The 22481-nt window shown below is 56.7% G+C and overlaps 1 protein-coding gene across 2 annotated transcripts in view; it reads left to right on the top strand.

Moving 5' to 3' along the window:
* Window positions 1–1367: 1367 nt before the first annotated feature.
* The window catches only part of KCNC1 (potassium voltage-gated channel subfamily C member 1), a 40503-nt gene continuing 19389 nt past the window's right edge, over window positions 1368–22481 (top strand). For both annotated transcript variants that reach the window (XM_037049960.1, XM_037049961.1), the window contains exon 1: window positions 1368–3084. In XM_037049960.1, coding sequence (XP_036905855.1) covers window positions 2515–3084 — 570 coding nt within the window. In that variant the 5' untranslated portion in view covers window positions 1368–2514. The remainder of the gene's footprint in view (window positions 3085–22481) is intronic.

Below are 22481 nucleotides of genomic sequence, written 5' to 3'. Positions count from 1 at the left end.
GCCTGCAGCACAGCCTGTGTCCCCAGGCCCACAACAGTGTCCACGGGTCAGTGTCAAGGGACAGCTGTCTGCACAGTTAGCAACTGCCGACAGGTAAATAAGAGCCTCGTGTCTTCTTAATTAAATCGCCCTTTGCTCAGGCAGTTTTGTGTTCGATTGAGCTAGGCTAAGATCGATAAGTCTCTTCCCTGGCACAGCCACCCCTGGAGCTGGTCCTGACCTCCTCAGCTCTGTCCAGGCCCACCTGCCCACCATCCCACTACCTGCCCCACCCCAGCCCAAGAGACCCTCCAGGGCAGGGTCTCTTGTGCTCCTGTGCCTGGGGCAGAGCCTGGAACCAGGAAAGAAGTGATTGCTCAATTGAGTAAACTGAGGCAAACACAGGTCAGGAAGGCTTGGAGACCCCATCTGCAAGTCCCACCCCAACCATCACCTTTGAAGCCATGGCAACTACAGCAGGGAGCTGCTCCCATCCAGCCCTCAGGAACGGGATCAGCTTACCAACTAAGGAGCTGAAGTTCCACAGGGCGAGGGGCAATCATCAACACTCAGAACCACCTTCTGACCTCTAAGGGCAGAATGCCCTTCCCATAAGGGATCTCCATTTAAGGATCCAGCGCTAGTGTGGGAGGATCAGTGGGCGGGATCCACGTGGTAGAATGTGTGGCACTCACAGGAGACTAGGGTCAGGCTGGAGTTTAAAGGTCCCGGGGTCAGTAAGGGGTGGAAAGAGGTTAATAAACACCAGGATTATTGGATCGTTAGTAGAGAGCTTAGAGGACAGCGTGTGTGTTGTATGTATAAGGATGGAGGGAAACTTATTTGCGGGTCCATGTGAGAGGGTACGTTTTAAAGGATCATGTAGGCTCCAGATTCTGTGACAAGGGTCAGTGTTAAAGGACTGCTTTCAGCGGCCAATACAGGTCAGGGTCAAGGTGTCTCTCCTACCGGTTTCGGTTCACTAGAGGATAAGATAGTCCCTAGTTTCAAAAGAGAGGGGTGTGGGCAGACGCCTTTTTCACCTCGGTCTGACTGGGGCACGCGGGCCTAGACGTCTCCCAGAGCCTTCGCGCAGCGAGTGGCACTCCCCTGGGGCGGAGCGTCGGCGGGTCCCCCTGGAGCTGCAGGAGCCCTGTGGGGCGGGCGCCCCCAGCGCCGGGGTTGAGGGAGGCCCGGCTGAGCGCGGGACTGGGAGGAGGGGGCGCGGAATCAGGGCTTTTTAGGACCCAGCGCGGCACCTCCCTCCGGGGGCGAGTGCGGCTGCGCGCGCCGTGTGCCCGTGTCCGGAGAGCGGCGGGCTGGACGCGGACCGCGCGAGCGAGCAAACCAGCAAGAGAGCAAGCCAGCCAAGCAGCAGCCCGGGCGGCAGCAGCGGCGCAGCGGCGGCAGCCGCTCCGCGCCTCGCTTCCCCGGCCTCGCCTAGCCGCGCCCCGACCCACCACCCCCGCCTCCCGGGCCCGACCACCGCAGCCCCCTCGCTTCGGCCGGCAGCGCCAACCTCCTGTCTGAAGCGGGGCGCGGAGTGCGGGGCGCAGAGGCACCGGAGCCAGTGCCTGCCGACCCCGCAGACCGTATCCTGCCCGGAGAACCTCTGCCGGGCCCCACACAGCTCCACAGCAGTCCGGGAGCTGTCCCTTCAGCACTGCAGCCTGAGCCGGAGCCCGAGTCCGAGCGCAGCCCAGCGGAACCGTAGCTAGAGCTCGAGCGCACGGAGCGCAGCGCTCCACCGCACCCGCAAGGAGCAGCGTTCCCGGCGCCCCTGTCCAGGGGGCCCGCCATCTCCTTCAAGAGGCGGGGAGAAGGAGCGAGGAGGGCGGGCAGGCGGGCAGGCGCGCCCGCCGCCGGGGGGAGCAGGCAGCCAGGCAAGGAAAGAGGGAGGGGGCCGGAGCCCGCCCTGCGCCCCTAGCTGCAGCCCGGCCACGCAGGGAGGAAGGCAGCGGGCATCCATCTCCCCCGCGTCGAGAGCGCGCTGCAGCGACCACCGCACAACAGAGCGCGAATTTCCTGGCCCCTCTCCCTCCTCCCCCTTCCGGGGACTGATCTGTCTGTCCGGCCCTGGGAGCAGCTGACCTTACCTACAAAAGCTTTGTGTCGATTTCTACGTTTTCCCGCTGAGATGGGGATGGGAGCCCGGTCCCCCCACCCTCTTTTCCCTCCGCCCAGGTCTCGCCGCTGAGCGCCGCCCCCCTCTCTCCCTCCCTCCCTTCTTCCTTCCCTCTCTCCCGCCCTTCTTTCCTCCTCTGCCTCCTCCGCAGCCGGACCAGCTCTCTCCTACATCTGGTGCCTAGAGACCCTTGGGATCCCGCGCACACTCCCCTGGACCAGCACCCGACAGAAAGCGCCCTGAGGGGCTTGCGTTGGTCTTGGGGTTGCCAGAGCCGCGATCCTCTGTACCCCCCGACGGCTGGGGGGAGGGGGGAGGAGGCTGCGCGCCCCCCTCCCCGGCACCAACTCCCCCTGGCGGCTGCTCCCATGGGTGTCGCTGGGCCGCGCCATGCCTAAGGGGGCGCCGCGATGGGCCAAGGGGACGAGAGCGAGCGCATCGTGATCAACGTGGGCGGCACGCGCCACCAGACGTACCGCTCGACGCTGCGCACGCTGCCCGGCACGCGGCTTGCCTGGCTGGCAGAGCCCGATGCCCACAGCCATTTCGACTATGACCCGCGTGCCGACGAGTTCTTTTTCGACCGCCACCCGGGCGTCTTCGCGCACATTTTGAACTACTACCGCACGGGCAAGCTGCACTGCCCCGCAGACGTGTGCGGGCCTCTCTACGAAGAGGAGCTGGCCTTCTGGGGCATCGACGAGACGGACGTGGAGCCCTGCTGCTGGATGACTTACCGCCAGCACCGGGACGCTGAGGAGGCGCTCGACAGCTTTGGCGGTGCGCCCCTGGACAACAGCGCTGACGACGCGGACGCCGACGGTCCTGGAGACTCAGGCGACGGCGAGGACGAACTGGAGATGACCAAGCGCCTGGCTCTCAGTGACTCCCCTGACGGCCGGCCTGGTGGCTTCTGGCGCCGCTGGCAGCCTCGCATCTGGGCACTCTTTGAGGACCCCTACTCATCCCGCTATGCGAGGGTAAGTGACAATTTACCCATCAGAAGATGGGGCGGGGTGTATCGGAGAACTGGCACCTACGGAGTCAGAACTGAAAGGGGTGCATGTAGTATGTGTGTGTGTACACATACGTGTTTGTGTGTACAAGAGGGCAGGCATGATTTCTTTTCGAGGGTGACTAGTTTTGTACGTATGTAAGGTCTGTGTTTCCAGGTTTAATATGTATGAGCAAGTATGGGTGTGTTTGTGTGTGTGAGTAGATTGTGTGTGCCTATTCATGTAAGTGCAGCTGTGTATATATGGGTGGATAAAGAATGCAGTGAGAATTAGTGAGCATGTGTATATGTTTGAGTGTGCAAGAGTGCTTGTGAATCATGTTTGTGTCTCTGCAGATGTACATTGTGAAGGTCTGATTGGCCCTTTGGATTTTGATGTGGGGAGGGAGGCTGGGCACCCTTCTTCTCCCCAGATAAGGGCATCTGGAGCCGCCAGGGCCCACAGACAAGGGCTTGAGGCCTGGCTCTGCTACTGGAGGCACACCCCCATGCCCAGGGAGCAGCCTCAGGCCATTCGGAGGAGGTGGTCAGGGGGAGTCTTTACGGCTAGTCACTACAATAGCTCGGTAGGTGGTATAGGACTGGGTGGTGGGGCAGTGGGTGTGATGCCTCTGAAGCCTGCACCTGGGAGGAAGCCTGTTCTTTCTTGTCAAAAGGGCAGAATATTGGAGGGGCCTCAGGACTTATGCCTCTGGGGCCTGTCAGGAGTAGAGAGAGGGTGGAAAGGGGGACCAAGAGGGAGAGGGTCTGGGAGAGGTGGGTGTGTCTTCATTGGCCACTCCCCTTTCCTGATAGCCTCCTGTGCTCCTTGGGGGAGGAAGGGCACCCTGCTGCTGACCTTGGCCCCTCAGGTGGCCTCTTTGGATCAGTGTTCTCCTCTGCAAAATAGGAGAGGGAGGTCTGGCGAATTCTAAGGGTTTTTGCTACTTAAGGCCAAAAGGGAGGCAGTGGTGGCAGCCCCCTACTTTGGAAGAGATACCCCTTGCCTTCACTGGACTCAGTCCTCAGGCCGGCATGGAGCCTACGGCATGAAGGAGAGGGTCAGAGATAGGAATTTAAAGGAGAGCCCCTCCCTCATCCAAACCTTCACCCCCGCAAACCTCTGCCTCTGCCCACTCTCCTTGCTGCTCTGTTCCACATGCCTTCCCTCCTGCCCACCAGAACTGGGAGGGAAGGCTGGGGCAGGAGTGTCCGCCAATTGCTGAGGATCAGTGTGGGAAGGGGCCTTGGGGCCACTGAGGTTCTCCATAGTCAGAAAAAAAGCAGTATTTAGGCACAGGTCTGGTAGATGTGTTACTGAAATAAAACACTCAATGTTTAAGCACCTTTTAAGGAGAGAGCAGTAGGTCAGAGTGCTATATAGTAAATCCTAGAATAAGACATGTATGGAGGGTTGATAGGAAGAGAGCTGACCCCCTCATTTTGCCACTGAGGATCCTGCCCAAGGTCACCAGGGAGCTACAGGCTGAACAGGACCAGAACCAGGTCTCCTGGGACCTCATCCTTCTTAGAGTTGGCCACCTTGGGCTCAGACTTAGAGCTCTGACCTTCGTCCCTGAGTTTCAGAATTGGCAGGGGTCACGTGGGGCACGTTCCAGCCCCCTGCCCTGTCCATCTTCTCCCACTGGACATTCCTAGGCGGCGGGGTGGCCATCACCTGGTGCAGGTACATGGGCTGGCTGGCGTGGTTTGCAATCCTGTTGGTGTACCCACCTTGTAGAAAAGTCCCGATCCCACTGAGTGTCCACGGGAGAGCAGACTCAGGGAAAAGCTGGGCAGTAGAGGGGGTGGGGTGAGTTAGAAGGTGACCCCCCAAGCCTATCTGTGCTGCCTTCTTTCCCCAGGAGCCTCACAGAGACGTTTCAACACCCTTGGGTGACAGATGAGGACACTGAGGTCCCCAGGGGAAGGGACCTGCCCAAGGGCACACAGGAACTGAGGGCAGAGCCTGGATTAGAACCCAGGCTTCCTGCCGCCCTCCGGCAGGCCTAGCTGCATTGCGCTGCCTCTCTGCGGCTCATCTGCGCAGAGACCAGTCGGCTGCCCGCCCTCCCTCCCCCTCCATCTCTGCTCTGCCGCTGTCACCTTTGTTTACCCCTCCCCCACGGGCCCCAAGCCTCCTCAATCTGGTGGGCAGAGATTTACATTTTTATTGTAGATTCTAGACCATAGTTCTGTGTGTGTGTGTGTGACATTGTATGTGTGAAAGGAAAGCTGTGAGTGTGAGAGAGTCTGTGTAAGAGACTCTTCGAGTGTGTGAGAAAGACTATATGAGAATAAAACTGTGTGTGAGACTCTGGGTGTGGTGATGGGGTGTGTGTGTGTGTGTGTGTGTGTGGTGAGACTGACTGTGTGAGGTTCTGTGTCTCTACCAGAATTCTGTGTGAGTATGAGAGAGACTGTGTGTGCTTTGAGAGATGGACTCTGTGTGAGAATGAGACTATAGCGGGGAGAGTGCATATGTAAGAAAAAGAGACTATAGGTGTAAGAGAAATACTGTGTGTGCCTGTGTGTGTGTGTAAGAGATCCTTGGATGAGGTGTGAGGGACTTGAGGTGTGAGTGCATTGACGTGTGTGGCAAATGTGAGACTGCGAGGCTGTGTGGGGGGTGGGGAACCCTATGTTGCTGTGTGTGCATGCATGTGACATGTGACAGAGACCTTGCATGGCCTGGGTGTGAGTGTCCCTTAAGGAGGACGAAGCTCCAGACCAGCTTCCTGCCTGCTGCCTTGTCCTCCTGGGACTTCTGAGCTGCCCTAGTGAGCAGCGCTGCTCCTCGTTTCCCGTCCTCAGTAGGAGGGCTCTGGAGCCCCGGCCTGCTGTCCATGCGTCGACCCGGCTGCGGGGCCACGTCACCCAGGCCTTAGCATTGGCTCTGGGAGACAGGGGCTACTTGGCTGGGGCGGGAGGTCCCATCTGAACTCTTCAGGGGTGACAGTGCTGGCCGGAGCAGCCGGTCCCCTGGCCCCTCTCTCCTGTGGTTCCCAGGGTACCCGGGCCAAGGGGGCGCAGGGTGGGGAGATGAGCTGTGACAGGATGAGCCCTGCTTGTACTATGGGTGTGGGGTGGCACCCCAGACACACGTGACCAAAAGAGGATGATGGCACTGTGTGGTGAGGGCTGTGAAGGGGCTCTCTGAGGGTAAGAACCGTCCCAGGGGAGGCGATGCTGGGCCAGGCATTGGGGGCAAGCAGGAATCATCCAGCCAGTTGAGGGCAACAGCAGTCCTCGAGTGCAGAGTCGTGGAGGTGAGGAAGCAGGCAGGGTTGTGTTGGGGCGCCTGGGCAGCCCCGGCTTGAAACCTGCCCTCCTCCCTCCCCTGGGGGCCAGTGCAGGTCTGAGGCCCTTGGCTGTTGTTGGTGATTTGCATGTTGTCATTAGGAACATTATTCTGTGTCAGGCCACCGGAGGTAGGTCCCGGTGCTAGAGTGTCCTCCGTATGTATGTGTGGTGACATCTGTCTCCCAGAGTCACTTGACATTTCAAAATGCCCATGGAAGCCCCACCTCCATCTACCCCCACTACCTACCTCTCCTCCAGCCCCAGGTCTTTGTCACCGTGCCTTGTCCCACTGTCCCACCTCCATAGGACCTGATGTAGTCCAATGCCTTCTCAACCCCCCCGGGAAGGAATTCTCCTGGCAGCAGGGATGATGAGGTCACCCAGAGACTTCTGTTTCTGCCTTGGGCACCAGGGGACACAGGGCTCTTAAGCTTTGCTTTGGCATGCAGAGGGGTGGGGACAGGACTGCTACCAGGGCCTTTCTAGGCAGCTTGCCCCCTCAGCTCAGTGCCCACATCCCCAGGACAGGGCCCCGAGTGTGTCACAGTGACATGTGATGGAGGCCTGTGAGCAGCAGCAAAGGGGCTGGGTGTGTCCCCACCCCAAGTGCTCCCTGCCACAGTGTATAACCTGTTCATCGTCTTTCCCATGATGCTTTACAAGTGTCCTCGTGTGTTTGAGTGGTCCCTCCAACCCACCCCCCAGCTCCCCTCCTGGTAAAGAAAGGCACAAACTCAGCATCTCCTAGTCCCAGTCTCTCAGACGCTTCACCTCTAAAATGGGCATAATGATAGAACCCACCCAGAGGGCTGATGGAAAGATGAACCGAGGCGATGTGTGGAGAGTCCCAAGTCACAGGGCCTGGCATGCAGTAAGCGCTCAGTAAATGTTGGCTGCTGTTATTGCTCCTGATGGTTGCACGGTCATTTTACTCCATGACTCTCTAGACTCCATCCTTCGAGCTCTGTCTCCATGCCCACCATCCTGCCTCAGGCAGTTTCCCTCAGGCCAGCCTCTCCACCAGCTTCCCGACTGCTCTCCTGCCTCCCCCGTCCCTGCGCCTCTAGTTCTTTCTCCACTTGAGAGGCCTCTGAACTCACACAACTGTCAGCTCACCTCCTTGCCTGCTTAAAACCCTTTGGTGCTTCCCTGGCCCACACCTGCCAGCCTCTCCATTCTCCTCTGGCCTGGCTCTCCTCATCCCTCACTGAGCTCCAGCCACCCTGGCTTCATTTCAGTCCCTTGCATGTGCCGGGTCCGCCTGCCTGCCCCAGGGCCTTTGCATATGCTGTCCCTTCTGGAGCAATCTTTCCTCTTCACACCCCGCCTCAAACATCAGTGCCTCGGCGATGCCTTCCGGACTCCACCGGCTGGGTCAGGGTTCAGAACCACAGTTCTTCCCTTCAGAGGAGCTATCTGGTTTGTAATAAAATGTTCATTAGCAGCCTTGCTCTATTCAGGTTTGTCCCTGCTCTGACTCTAAGCTTCTTACACATGCAGTATAATAAGGGCTATTATTATGAGAGGTGAGGAAGCTGTGGCCCAGAAAGGAGTGCTTTACCCAAGGTCACAGCCAGCAGGTTATTTGAGGGGCTGGTTCAGAAACGTGGGTCTCTAAGCCTCTACGCAGGTCTGCAAACCCCCATCCACCTTAAGACACCTCAGGGAATGTTCTGAGCCTGCTCTGTTTGTGCTCCTCAGCAGGAGGTCCTGCATCTGCCAGAAGCTTTGGAGATTAGTTTTCGCCTCCCAATGAGGGAGGCGGGTTGTCTCAGTCGTGGGGGAGGGGTCTGGGGGGGGGCTCATTTCAGGGCCTCGGCCTGGGCCAGAGAGCTCAGGCACTTCCCAGACAGCTGAATATAGTGCTCCGGCTATTCTGAGCAGTCCCATGACCGGCGTATTTGCTCTGGACCAAAAGGTCAGGGCCTCAAGCCTCCGCCTCCTGTCAGCCCCCAAGGCCAGCCTGGCCACTCCCCCTTGCCTGGGCTTCCCTTCCCTGGGTGCAGGCTCAGAGGAAAAGGGGGGCCTAGGAAGTTCCAGGGACTGTTGGCTGCCCAGTCCTTACTCAGTAGGGGACCATTTTCCACATACATGGGACTATTGGAGCAGATGGGTGTTCCCAAGCCACCTCTAGCCACTGTCCCCATCTAGTGGAGGAGAAACAGGCTCAGAGAGGGAGAGACACCTGCCCAAGACCACACAGGGAATCAGCGAGACTCAAAATCACAGCCCACGCCTCTTGGCACAGGCTCTGGCTGTTTGCATTTCCTTTGGTTCTCAGTTTTCAAAGAACACCAAGCAGACCTGTGCGGGTGTCTTACCACTCCCTTCACTTACCCCCTCAGGGAGGGAGAGTAAGCAGTTACCTGCCCCCCACCTCTTCCTCACCCCACCCACAGGGCCCAGCACAGCCAGTTGAGACCCCCACAGGTCGGTCCACCCAGATCAGCCAAAATCTTGTTCTCACTATCCCCCCAGCAGGATTTTCCAGCACCTCCTTCCTTTCTTGAATCACAATGCTGATGGCTACTATCTACTGAAGCACTTACTATGTGTCAGAAGTCTTAAGGGTTTAATTCACATGTTCTCATTTAATTCTCCCAAAACTCCTGTGAAACTATATTGCTGTTTGCATGCCAATGACACAAGTGAGGCTGCTGAGTCTCAGAGAAGTTTAGTAACTTATCCAAGGTCACTTTGTAAAGCCAGCATTCAGACCTGAGTCTGCCCGACACTGGGCCTCTGTCCATCACAATGGCTCATACTGCCTCCTGGCGCTCCCAGGGATGACTGGGTCTGTGGCTTGCTGTGGCCCAGGTGTGCGTGCTTACCTGGTTCCCTCCCTTTCCCACCAAACACTCTTTCCCATCGACTCATTGGAGAATCCTGCTCAGCCATTTCTGGCCCCCAAACAGTGACCAGTGAGGGTCTGGCCTGGAGGGGCTGAGAGAATGTTCTGGCAGCCCCCAGGAAGAGGGTTTTCAGAAGGTGCCTCAACTGCCCCCACCTACAGACTCCATCTGCCTGCAGGGAGATGGCAGAGAGCTGGGGAAGGATCCTGGCTTCTGCACGAGGCGAGGCACGGTGGGAATGCTGGCTCCTCCTCAGCTCGGCATTCGAGGCCCTCTGCTCCAGCCGCTCCCTCTGCGAGGCTCCTCCCTGGCCACCTCATCTTCAGCCCTTGTTCTAACCTCCAAGCTTTTGCCCATCTCTTCCCCTCCATCAGTGTACTTTCTAGTTTCTGCTGAACACCAAAAACCATCCCTCAAGGTCCCTAATGTTTAGCCTGGTTGCTCCGGCCCCTGATGACCTCTTTCGAGAGTGAGGGGCCTGGGCTGGGCACAGTGTCACCAGGCTTACATGATTTGAGCTGGAAGTCCATGGGTCAGCTGCGGAGGCTTGTGGCTGGGACAGGCAAGTCCTTAGGATTAGGAACCTGCCCGGGTACAAAGAGAGAGGAGGCTGCAGACAAGGCCCCAGTTGTGGGTATCATGCAACTGGGCCAGAGAAAGATCTGTAGCCAGGCCATTAAACCCAGCAGGTTCCCTTGGGCAAGTGCGTTCGTCCCTTCAGGCTGTAATTTCTCCACCTGTAAAATACAGAGGTCATTCTAAATGCCCACCAATTTCCTGCCCAGGTCCAACATTTCAGGAGTCAAAGAATTTTGGGCTTCAGCTTCCCAGAGGGGCCGTGGGAGCCAAGTTAGTTCTTTCCCAACTCTCCTTCCTCGTCCTCGGCCCAGGTCTTCTCTTGGGCACAAGTGAGCTGTCCTGGCAAGGGCGCTGGTACCAAGTGGTAGGAGCCCAGGGCAGCCGGCTCTGCAGACCTTCCTCCTACATTCCTCAGTCTTCCTCACCTGCTCCCATTCATTCATTCATTCAAGATATAATAATCACACTCTGCTTAGGGCCCGTTCTGGTGCTGGGCCCTGTGAGCCATCAGTGGCGTGTCAGACTCACCCAGGTCTGTGTAGGCACAGACCTGGGGGTCCCACCTATTCAGGGTGTGCTTGCTCAGCCCTGTGGGGGCCACCTGTTGCCCTCTTTCCCAGGCCCTTCTCTTGGCTGCCCGCCCTCGGAGACCTGCGGAAAGGTACACCCTGAGAGGAGATGCTGTGCCAGGCTGTAGGGGCTGGAGTGGCGGGGCGGAGGGCAGCCTTGATGGTTTGCCCTCAGGGCCTCAAGGCGGCCTCCCTGGGCACTGTGGAGAGGGGAGCAGCGAGCGGCTGCCAGTGCCGGATGCTACTGGGGCTGCAGGGGGCGCCGCGGGAGGGCCCGCCCATGGCTGCCTCTCAGACTACTTGGGATGTTTCAAAGAGGTCAGCCCTCATTCTAGCAACAGTTCCACTCTTAGATCTTAGGGTCACATCAGGATGTTCCCAGTCCCAGGTGATGCTAGTGCCCAGGGAGGAAGGGTCTGCAGTGGGGGACCTGGCTGCTCTCGCTCCTCATTGTGGTCTTCTACCGAAGCATCAATATCACCTGGGCAATTGTTAGAAGAGACGACTTTAGCACCGCCCCTGCCCCCCCACAACCTCCTGCCAGACCTACTGATTCAGAATCTGCATTTTTAACCAGAGTCCCAGATGAATCACACACACATTAGGTTCTGAGAAGTGCTGATGAGGCAACAGTTCCCAGGCGAGGGGAAGTGTCAGGATGCGGAGAGGCATGAACGGGTGCATTCAGGGTGGCGGAGCTTCACGGGTGATTCTGAGCTCTCCTGGTGCCCACGACGTTGGCGTGGGGGGGGGGGGGGGTGNAGCTTTGGGGGGGGGGGGGGGGGGGACTGGAGGTGAGGCCCAGCTCAGTCGATGGCAACTGCGTCCAGTGTCTCAGACCAAAAACCTGTCGCCACCCTGGACTCCTCTTTTTCTCTCACACCTCAGCAAACCCTATTGTCTGCATGCTGAAAACTCACCCAGAACCCAGCCATGTCTCATCACCTTCACTGCCACCTTCCTGGTTGAAGCCACATGCTCTGTCCCCTGGACTGCTGCAGGGGACACTGCCCTCCCTGCTTTCGTCCCTGCCAGCACCTCTCCACACTGCAGTCAGGGCCGTCCTGGTGCAACGTTAGTCGGCTGAGCCTCCCCGCTCTGTCTCACTCAGGGGAGGGGCCCAAGTCCTCAGGAGGGTTATAAGGAGCTCCTCACATGAACTCCTGCAGCCCAGCCGTCCCTCTGGCCTCCTGGGTTCCCACCAGCACACTGCTTGTGCTTCTGTCCCAGGACTGGTGCTCTCGCCAGTCCTTCCCAGTGCCCCGAGTCCCCCCAGGTTCCGCCCTCAGGTTCTGCCCTCACTTCCTCCAGGTCTTCGCTCAGAGGCCATTGTCTCAGATTGCACCCTGTCCTTCCCTCCCCTCCTTTTGTGCTTTCCTGTGTTCTCTTTGGCGTTCACTGCCATCTGTTATACTTTTTCACCTTGTTTCCTGTCTGTTTCCCCCACTGGAATGTAAGTTCCATGAGGGCAGGGACTTTTGTCTCTTTTACCCACTGTTCTGTACTTGGAACCTAGCACAGGGTCTGGCACTCGGCGGGTACAAAATAAGCACTGATTGAAAGAAAAGATAAGGAGGCCACAGTCCAAGAGAAGCCAGACTTGGGCGCAACAGCCCTGAGCCTGCTCCTGGCTGGTCCTCCGTCCCACAGGCCTCTGGCCATGATAGAGATGCAGAGACTGAGGCAGGAGGAGAGCCCTGCCCGCCATTGTCAGGGCCAGCCCTGCCCAGGGCCAGGCCAGGCTCTGCACACACCGGCCCCTCCATCTCTCCAAAGTCCTCCGTCACGTGGCATCAGCCCGACTGCTACCCACAACTACAGCTCAGAGGCTATTTTCTAAAACCAGGATGCGCTTTTAGGGTGGTGACATTGCAGGGACACTGAATTCCCGGGTCCACTTGGTCCAGCCCGATGCCCAGGTCTGACTCCTTGGGCCTCTGTTTCACCTGATGACCAGCCAGGTTTTCCCTCCTTCCCTCCTGTCTCCTTCTTCACGCACCTCTCTGCCTTCTCTCCCATTGGCCTTTTTCGTCTATCGGTTGTGTGGGTGGGCCGTTCTACCGGGGGTGTCCAACCCGCAGGCCGCGGACCACATGCAGCCCAGGAAGGCTATGAACGTGGCCCAACACAAAATTATAAATTTACTTAAAACCTTTTTTTTGCTCATCAGTTTCCATTAGTGTTTATGTATTGAATGTGTGACCCAAGACAATTCTTCTTCCAGTGTGGCCCAGAGACGCCAAAAGGTTGGACACCTCCTGCATTGAGGCATTAACTACTGGCTTCCAACACAGATTCTACCCCACGAGGGCCTGGCGTACTTTTTGTCCCAATGCCCCTGCTTTGAACCTTGGTTTTCAGTAGAAAGTGGGTGGGCTTCTTGACCGGTCCCCACTTCCTTGCTACCTGACCTTGGCAATATGGCCTGGAGCTTTGTTCTCTCCCAAGAACATAGTCTCTTGAGCCAGGAGGCCTGTGTTCAAATCCCAGCTCAATCACTTTCAAGCTGTGTGACCTTGGACAAGTTCCCTAACCTGTCTGTGCCTCAAGAGAGGGATATAAATAGCACCTGACTCATAAGGAAGTGGTGAGGATTGAATGTGTTAAGCACTTAGCCCAGAACCCTGAACATAATAAGTGCTTAATTACCCTGGGTTCCATTATTGTCTTTTTACCAGCGCTTGGCTCTAAAAGGTACAAACACACCCTCACCTGTTCCCTGTCTGCTTCCTTCTTTCAGCAAGCAGTTCTCCCTCAAATGCCTCTCTAGGGGTCACCTCACCCGCCTTGGCCCTGAGGATGCCTCTTTCCAGAGTCTGCCTCCCAGGGGACAGATTTCAGAGGTGTCCCCCTGGGAAACAGGCCTGAATTCTGTCTTTGTTCTGCTACAGACCTGCTGCATGGCATGGACAGGTCATGCCCCCGTCAGAGCCTCAGTCTCCCGGTCAGTTGTAATGAGCCACTCAGCAGTGCCCCACCTCCCTGCACAGCTGCACTAGGGGAATGAGAGAGATGAACGATGGAACTTCACTCACCTGCAGGTGGAGAGGAAGGGAGGGCCATTGACGCCAGACTCTGGTCGGCCTGGGGACCTGAGACACTGACAAGTATACCAGCATGGTGGGGCAAGCGGGGGGCATGCATCACAATGCAGGATTAAAGCAGGGGACACTCAGGCACAGGGAGCAGTAGCAGCAGGGGCCAGGCAGACCCCAGGAGCTGCTGGAGGCCAGGGGCTAGGGCCTGGGGCTCCTCTTAGTGCCAGTGGGTAGTACCCACTCTGAGGCTGGGCTGTCCTGCCACACCGTTGCCGGGCTGCATGGGGACAATGTTAATGTTAGCTGGGCAGCCCCAGACAGCTGAGCTCAGGGTGCTGCAGGAGCCAGCCTCACTGAGCCCAGGCTCAGATGCTGCTTTGGCCTGGCCCATGGCAACCAAAGGAAGCCTTCTCAAGCCTGTGCAGGGCCTCAGATGCCCCTTCCACCCTGGCAAGACCCAGACCTTGCTGGCCTGGCAGCTCTGATCCTGCTGCACCCTGGCTCTGGCTCCAGCCCACAAACCTCTGGCCTGTTGCCCATGGTGTTGCCCCCACCTAGCCTGTTTCCTTCCCCATCCACAGTGCAGGACGGGACTTCTCTCCCTGCACCCCTACTCTGCATGCAAGGACAGCCAGTGTAGTTCCCCTGCCAGGGGCTGCTCTAGAAGCAAGGGTGGTGGTGTGGAGCTGGAGAGAAGTTGGTGAGGGAGCCGGCGGTGAGTGGCCCTCCCAGATGGTGTCCTGTCAGCAATTTCCATTCACATAGCCCTCGATGGCTGCTCACCTGGCTCCCTCCAGGTGTGCTGAGAGAAGACCGTTAGCACAGTGGCTACGGGGCAGACTGGGGCCACACCATCTTGGTCCAGACCTGGCTCTGCTGATTGTTAGCTGGATGACCTCTGTGGGCTTGAAGCCTCACAGCCACCTCAGCTGTGAGGGGGGAATCACAAGAGCCCCCACTTCGAGGGGCTGCCATGAGACCAAATGAAGAAAGCTCCAGACAGCCCCCAGCACGGATGTGGCACCGCTCAGGCATGCCATCCGGCACTGCCGGCATTCCCACCGTTTGGCGCACGGGGGTCTCTTGCTGGGGGGCCCTGCAGGCACTCGCCTCCTCGTGGGAGGTCTGGGAACAGGAACCGAATGTCTGCAAGGGGGTTGCTGTGACTGGGGGGGCGGGTTCGGTGATTCCCCAGAGAGTTTCTCTACCCCTATTGGAAGTAGAGTTGGGACATTCGACTCCCTTGGGCCCTGTCCTCAGGGTGGGACTGTGAACAAGCCTTAGCCCTCAGCCTCCCACCGGGGCCAGCGTCTTACCACTGAGTGGTTGTTTTATGCTCCACTTCAGGGGCTCTCTGAGCGGCTCCGAGGAACACGGTCACCTGCTGGGCCACCTGGAGCCATCAAGAGCCCTGGGTGGAGGGCCGAAGGCTGAGCTCTTGGAAGCCCATGAGACTGTCATCTGTCTGCTCAGGGCCGGCCCCGGGCAGCTTGCTTCTCCCCTGTTGCCGCGGTGCTCTTAACTCGTCCCCTGGCCAGTGCACACACCTGGAGCATGGCCCTGGTGTCCCTGGACCTTAGTTTCCGCATCTGTAAGTGTGTATAATGATGTCTCTCACCTCTCAGCAGTTTTGGGAGAATGCACTATGACCAGAGGCAGAAAGATAGTTTGTGAGGGAGAAAATGTGGCTCATAGCAGAGCTGTGTGCAGGAGAAGGTGACCATCTCAAGGGCAGGGGGAGTGTTGGGAAGGGACATGGTCAAGGTGGGAGCACAGGCCTTGGACTTGGCTGGGCCTGGGTTTTGGTCTCGGCCCTGCCTCAGTGTGGGCAGGGACAGGTGTCGCCTGGCTGAGCCTGTTCCGTCCTGTGTGAGAGGGGGTGAGTCTCGGAGGGGCATGGCCCCCGCATGGCGCCCGGCACACGGGAGGCACTGACTGGGAGGGTAGCTCTGGTTACCTGAGGCACTATCACTACCCTGGTCCTGGGTTCAGATTCCCCTTGGGTGTTGGTGTAACAAGGCCCTAGCTGAGCCGCAGAGACTGGGAGGCTGCTGTGGAAGCCTCATGCGATGGCCCAACAGCCTCAGGGGTATGAACCACTGTCACTAATGATATATTTAGCAGCTCAAAGGTCAGAAATGCCAGGAACTGGCTTCCTTCTAGGCAGCAGGAATTGTGTCTCCCGAGGCCTGGCTGTCACCAAGCAGATATTTTTTTCCTGTCTGCCAGTCGGGATCTGGGTAAAAGCCTCAGAGTAAGGAATCGCTGTGGTTTGCACTGGCTGCTGAGACTTTCCATGGCGTTCTCTCACCCTGTTGTGCTGCCCTTGGAAACCTCGCCAGCCCCGTCTCTCCAGGCCACCTGCCCTTGGCCTCCAGGCAGGTCAGCCGTGCCCCCAGCGTACACCAGCTCCCCCGCCTCCTGCTCTTGCTCAGTCTCTTCCCTCCACCAAGAATGCCCTTCCTTCCATCTCTGTGTGTCTGAAATGGAACCACTGTTCAAGGCTGGCTTGGTGGCCCCTTCTGTCTGGAGCCTTTCCTGACCCCCCTTCTGAAGAAACTGCTCTCCCAGAGAACTCTTCCTGCCCTTGACCCAGCTGACCTATTGAGGTTGCACGTCTCCCTGACCCAGTTCCAGCCTCTTAGAGGTCAAGGACCAACTTCAGCAATGCTAGTGCGTACCTAACATTACAAGGAACCAATCAATCTGTGCTGAAGCAACGTACCTTCCAACAGCCCTGAGAAGTAGGGTTCAATATTGTCCCCGTTGTATTGATAAAGGAAAAAGTGGCCCAGAGACATTAAATATGTGTATAGAAGACCACACAGTCAGTAACTGGTAGGAGAAGGATTCAGCCACGGATCTTCCTGGGGGAATTAAGAAGGTAAACTACCAGTGCCAGTATCCTTCCTGCCCTGTTACTCGATAGTTCTCTGATCAAGAATGAGATGGACAGATGGATGGTGGACAAGTGGACGCAAGAACGAATAAAAAGATGGGTAAGTGGGTGGGTATGGATGAATGGGTGGAGGGAAGGGTGTGTGAGTAGACACCCTGCTGGGTGGGAGGCTTAGTGATGGGTCAACACATGGATGAATGTGAGGATGGGTGGGTAATATCTAGCCTCTTGGCTTCGAGGCAAGAGAAGAAGTCCCGCCTCTCATTAGATGAAAACATCCCAGAGAATGGGATGTGGAAGCTGAGGACTTCAGGAGGGAAGGCCGGGTGGAGCAACCCGGTGCATGTACAGAGAAAGTGGGTTTACCACATGCAGGCGGGGGGTAGGGTTTGTGGATCGAGGAAGCCAGGGGCAGGGACAGGCCCAGGGCACTGGTCCACTCTCAAAGGTGGATCAGAACCAGGACAGGCTGGAAGGAAGTGGCAGACAGTACCCTGTGACAGGGAGGCTTTAGGGCCCAGGGTTTTCCAGATTCCTGGAAGCCACAGCAGGGCAGACAGTGAGTGGGAGATTGGCCTCTGAACCCCAGGACATGCTGAGCAAGCCTGAGGAGCATGCCTTCCCGAGGCCCTGGATGACCCTGGCTCAGGCATACAGAGATCCACCATCTTCCCACCGCTTTTCGCCATCAATCCCCAGGTTCTAGATGTGAGCACCAAGGCTTTCATTCATTCTAATGACCTAGCAAGAGCCAATAAAGGGGCCACAAACATAGGTGGCCAGTCATTGAGCTCGGCAGGGCCAGGAGGTTTAGATGCTGCTAACTCAGAGCAGATTCTTCCAGCTGGAGCTAAGGCTCTCCATCTGCACAAGGCGCAGTGCTGGGAGCGTCTGTGTGCGCAGACACGAAGCCCCGCTACAGCATTCCCCAGCACGAGGCTGCACCCCCTGCACACGTACACTGGCCCCAGCAATCTCCCAGGGAAACCAGGTCCCAATGAGAGGGCCTGGCGTGCCGCTAACTGCTCATTACAGTCATGTCTGCGGCTAAGTATAGCTCCAGCACACACAGGACCAAGACAACAAGGGAAAGTCTTTCCATACAAAAGCTCCACATGCAAGCACACAAAGAGCCTCGCAGCCATGCTCCCCACACTTGAGCATACCAGTGGCCTCGGACACTCACAGACCCATCCTTGCACCAAGGCAAAGTTTTGCTCGCTCACTCAGACACCCGCTCTATGAAGGGCTGCGGGGGAGTAGGAGCGTGGGTAAGAGCCTGTGCTCCAAGTCAGACAGAGCTGGATTCCCAGTTCGGACTCTCTCACCTCCCAGGTGTGTCACGATCATGGGCGACTGTAACTCTCCAAGCCTCAGTTTCCTTCTTTGTAGAATTGGGGTGGTAACCGCAGTATGGACCTCAGAGATGGTGTGTGGGTAAGGAGATGGGTATATGGGGGTGCTCAGGAACAGGGTGAGCTCAGGATAAGTGACAACACAGTAGGTGGCTTTACCCTCATGGTTAATACCTACTATGTGCCTAACTGATGGGAGCTTTATTGAAAGCTGTTTTTTGTGGAGGTGGTTGTGCAAAATAGTGCCTGGTGCATAGCAGACACTCTGGAAATTCTCAGTGATTGAATCAACGAACAGTTGAGGGAAAGCTGCACCAATGGGTGGCCAGATGTCCTCAGGGCTTTCTTCCTCGGGAGGAATCCACCTGCGCTTGTCTCTCATCCAGGCTGTCTCCGGTAGGATCTAGATATTCTTGCTGGTAACACAGGGGTCTCAGAGATAGAGCTGGGGTTTGAGGGGGTCCAGGCCACCCCTCATTTGCAGATGGGGAAATGCAACCCAGTGGGAGCATGGAGTTCTGGGCTGGTGCTAGGCAGGGCTCCATCTGCCCTGCCTGGGTAGGGAGCAGGCTGCAGGATTCGAAGGTGCTGTCACTGTTCCCAACCTCTGAATAGGCCGGCCACTAAACTGGCCCGGCCATCTCCTCCCATTGCACCTTCTCAAAAAGAAAGTGACATTTCCTGGTGCTTTTTAAAGCCTGGGCTGGCTGGGCCAGGCCGGGGTGTGGGGTGGGGAGGGGGCAGGTGGTGCTGGGAGTCACACAGCCCAGTCTCTCCTCACCTTGAGTGATCTCAAGATGCTGGGAATAGACATGGTCTCATCTCCTCACCGTTTCCCAGATAACAGTTCTGATGCCCAGATTCCAGATTCCACACTCCAGTGCCCACATGCAGGTATTGAATTCCATGTTCCCGTGCCAAGTTCTGCACCACCCCACCCTGCCCCAGGCAGTGGTTGGGGCTTTGAACTTCGTAACCAGCGCCTTTAGCTGGCAGCCTGCTGCCGGGGAAAGATATGTCTGCTCCTCTTGGAACAGGAGCTTTCGTTCTGGTGGCCCGTCTCCTCAGGCATTCATGCCCGTGGCTGGCGGGGACTCAGGTCTTTGTTTACTGAGTGTCCCCATTGCCAACAGGTGCACGTGAGTGTGTCCACTGCCTGTGCATCCTTGAGTCTGCCGTCAGTGAGTGCGCCCATTGCTAGGGTGGACGTGGGTCTGCCATCAGTCTCTGTGCCTATTGCCAGGGTAACAAACACTCTGGAGATTGAGTGGATGAGAACGTAGCTGAGTGATTCTGAGTGCATCTGGGATCAGTTCAGTCACAGGCTCGTGGGGTGAGGCTGTCCTTTCCTGGGGTCGATGGAGACCCAACAGAAGCGTGGTCAGCGCGGGTGTAAACGCGAGCCTGAGGTCAGTGACCTCGTGCGTTTCCAACACAGATGAAGAGATGGCGTCGGTGAATCGGCGATTCTGAGCACTGCCCATGAGGGCGAAGGGAAGTGGGTGCTGCAGAAGGGGTTCACTTCCTGAGAAGGCTGGACAGAGTAAACTTGTTATGCCCATTGTGTAGATAGAAGGCTTGAGGCCAGCAGACACGGGATGTGTATCCACGATCCTCTGCAGATGGGACGCTGTGCTCTTGCTTAGCTGTGCTTCTGGCTCCTGAGGAAGGAACTCCCTTCCCCTACTAGTGTTGGGTGTGCGACCAGGCCTGGTGGCAGGGCCAGCCCTAGCCCCCAGATGCAGCCATCTCATGGGCAAGAAATAGGGACACACAGTAAATTAGATGGTGTAAAGTGCCCACACTCATCCAACTGGACACTAAGAACGGTGAACGTTAGTGAATGTATATTATATCTCAGTAAAGCCGGGGGAAAGTTTCTGTTCAAAGATGATACATGCAGTGGAGGGGGGTGTGGAGTAAAGAAAACCTGATTGGCCGGGGGTGCTGGTTGAGATTTTAAATGGAGTGGTCAGAGTAGGCCAGCATTTCTGTGAGATGGTGAGGGAATGATTCATAAGGATACCTGAGGGAATGCAACTGGGCAGAGGGAACAGCCAGTGTGAGGGCCCTGGGGCAGGCATGTGTCTGGCAAGTTTAAGGAGCGTGTTTGAGGAGGAGGGTGTGGCTGGAACAAACAAAGGGGACAGTGGCAGGAGAGGAGCTTGGAGGGACAATGGAGGGCCAGCTCCCGTGAGGACCTACAGTGCGCTGTGAAGACCTTGGCTTTTCCATCTGAGAACCTTGGTGAGCCCGTGCAGGGTTTGGGCAGAGAAATGACACCCATTTACATTTTGAAAGTATTATCTGGCTGCTGTGTTGAAAACAGTCCTAGAACACCAGGAATATTGGAAGCTGAGAGACCAGTTAAGAGGCACTCACCATAATCTAGCGGCAGATGGTGACGGCTGGGACAGGGTGGTAACAGTGGTGGCGGGAATGGTCAGATTCTGCATTTATGTCAAGCTGGCCAACAGGATTTCCTTGTAGATTAAATGTGAGGTGTGACAGAGAGAGGTGTCAAGGATGACTCCCCAGTTTTTGTTAAGGATGGAGTCACTATTTCATGAGATGGAGAAGGCTGTAGGTGGTGCAGGTGGCACAGGAGTTGAGTTGACATGTCAGGTTGGGGGGAGAGCTATTAGACTTCCACCTAGAGGTGCTAAGGACGTGGCTGCTGTGGCTTAGTGGATGGAGTGCTGGCCTGCAAACCAAAGGTCAGGACACATTCCTGGATTGTGGACCAGGTCCCCAGTAGGGGGCACAAGAGAGGCAACCACACATTGATGTTTCTCTCCCTCATTTTCTCTTTCCCTTCCCTTCTCTCTAAAAATAAATAAAATCTTTTTAAAATTTTTTAAAGATTTTATTTATTTATTTATCTTTAGAGAGGAAGGAGAGAGGGAGAGAAACATCAATGTATGGTTAGCCTTTTGTGCGTCCCCTGCTAGGAGTTGGCCTGCAGGGAACCGGCCTGCAACCCAGGCATGTGCCCTGACTGGGAATCGAACCGCGATCCTCTGGTTCTCAGGCCTGTGCTCAATCCACTGAGCTACACCAACCAGGGCCTTAAAAATAAATAAAATCTTTAAAAACAAACAAAACAAAGCAAAAAAGGACCTGGATGCTGAAGTCCTGAATTCAGGAGAAGGGCTCAGCTGCAGAAGACACATGGGAGCGTGCTGTTAGTGGGCTTTGAGTGGGAGGTGGCGTTCCAGCCTCCAAACTGGGTGAATCGCCAAAGTGAATGAGTGTAGAAGAGACGAGGACCAAGGACTGTGCTCTAGAACGCCCCGAAGGCTAGAGGCTGGGCGGAGAGGTTGGCAAAGGACATCGAGAGGAGTGGCCAGTGAGATGGGAAGAAAATCAAGAGACCATGGGGCCCTGGGAAGTGTGACAAAAAGGAGGGGGGGACCAGCTGTCTCAGGTGCTGCTGATGGACAAGGGACATGAGGACTGTGAATTGTTCCTGTCCTTTCTGCCTAGATTGCTCTTCCTTGTAGCCTGTGTTTTCCTAGTTGATTCTCACCCATTCTTTTCACCTCTGCACTTGTCACTTCCTCCTGGGGCTACTCGAACCCCAAGGCTTGTTAAAGACCCACCAGATGCCTCATGTGTGCTCGGAGCCCTGGCCTCAGATAGGTGCGGATTTGCTTGCATGGTTATTTGATAAATATCAGTCTCCTCTGCCAGGCGGCTGTTCTGCTCACTCTCTACTTGGTGCTGCACAGGCTTGGGGTGAAGAGTGAATCTATCAGAGAGATAGCAGGTGAGCAGTCAACTGTGGTCGGGCCCGGGCTGTGCCCACCACCCTCCTTGAGCCTTCTCTCTTGGGGGTCATCTCTCTATTCCTTTCCCCCAATGGATACATGCATGTGTACATACACATGTGCACCCTACTGGGAGCCAGGACCCGACACAAAAGCACAGGTGGGCACTGGGGGATATCTCCCGGGGGATTTCTAGTGGACACACCATAAAGTTTGGAGTCTCAGTTTTCCCACCTGCCAAATTATGACAATCAAGACGGTCCTGCTGATGTCCCCGCGAGTGTGTGTGTGTGTGTGTGTGTGTGTGTGTGTGTGTGTGTGTTACTTGCATAGGATTGGAAATGGGAGATGTGTTGTAAACTGCAGACAGCGGTACCCAGGATCATCACCAGGGAAGACTAACATCTTCCTCCCAGGGCTCCCTGGGCAGGTGTGAAAGAGATTTGCAAATGGGAGCCCTGGAGCACGGGGGTCTGAGAGAGCGACTGGCTTTCGAATTCTGCCTCTTACTCCTAAGCTGTGTGGGGTTTTCAGATTTTCGCACTTCTTGATTGCTCCAAACCTCAGTTTTCTTGTCTGCCAGATGGAGGTCATGCCAGTTTCCTTAGAGAGGTTTCTAAAGACGAATGAGATCATGTTCGTAACGGTGGTCACTGTTCCTCGACAGCTGAGGACAGTGAGGCTCAGGAAAACTGAATACTCTCGCCACCCAGGGGATTTTGAGGATCGCAAAGGGTAAAGCACGTGGTCCATTCAGCCACACCCAGTGGGAGTTCAAGGAAAGCAGGCTCTGAAGCAGGCCAGGCGAGCTGGCCCAAGATAGGCCGTGTGAGGGAAGCTGGAGGAGACCTGGCCTGCCAGGGGGACGGCTCAGGGTGGGCAGGGCCCTCACAGGGAAGAAGAGAAGAAGCCGTGTGTTCTGGGGACTCCGGAGGGCAGAACCGGGATCCGCAGGAGACAGCGGCAGGGAGGTCGACTTCAGCAAGAGAGGTAAGCGTGTCTCTGGAGCTGTCCAAAG

The sequence above is a fragment of the Sturnira hondurensis genome, unplaced genomic scaffold (assembly GCF_014824575.4).
Source record: "Sturnira hondurensis isolate 20B ecotype Veracruz unplaced genomic scaffold, ASM1482457v3 Scaffold0006505, whole genome shotgun sequence".
In the NCBI taxonomy this organism is placed as follows: Eukaryota; Metazoa; Chordata; class Mammalia; order Chiroptera; family Phyllostomidae; genus Sturnira; species Sturnira hondurensis.
The sequence above is the reverse complement of the archived record's forward strand: the minus strand, read 5'-3'. Positions and strand labels throughout refer to the sequence as shown.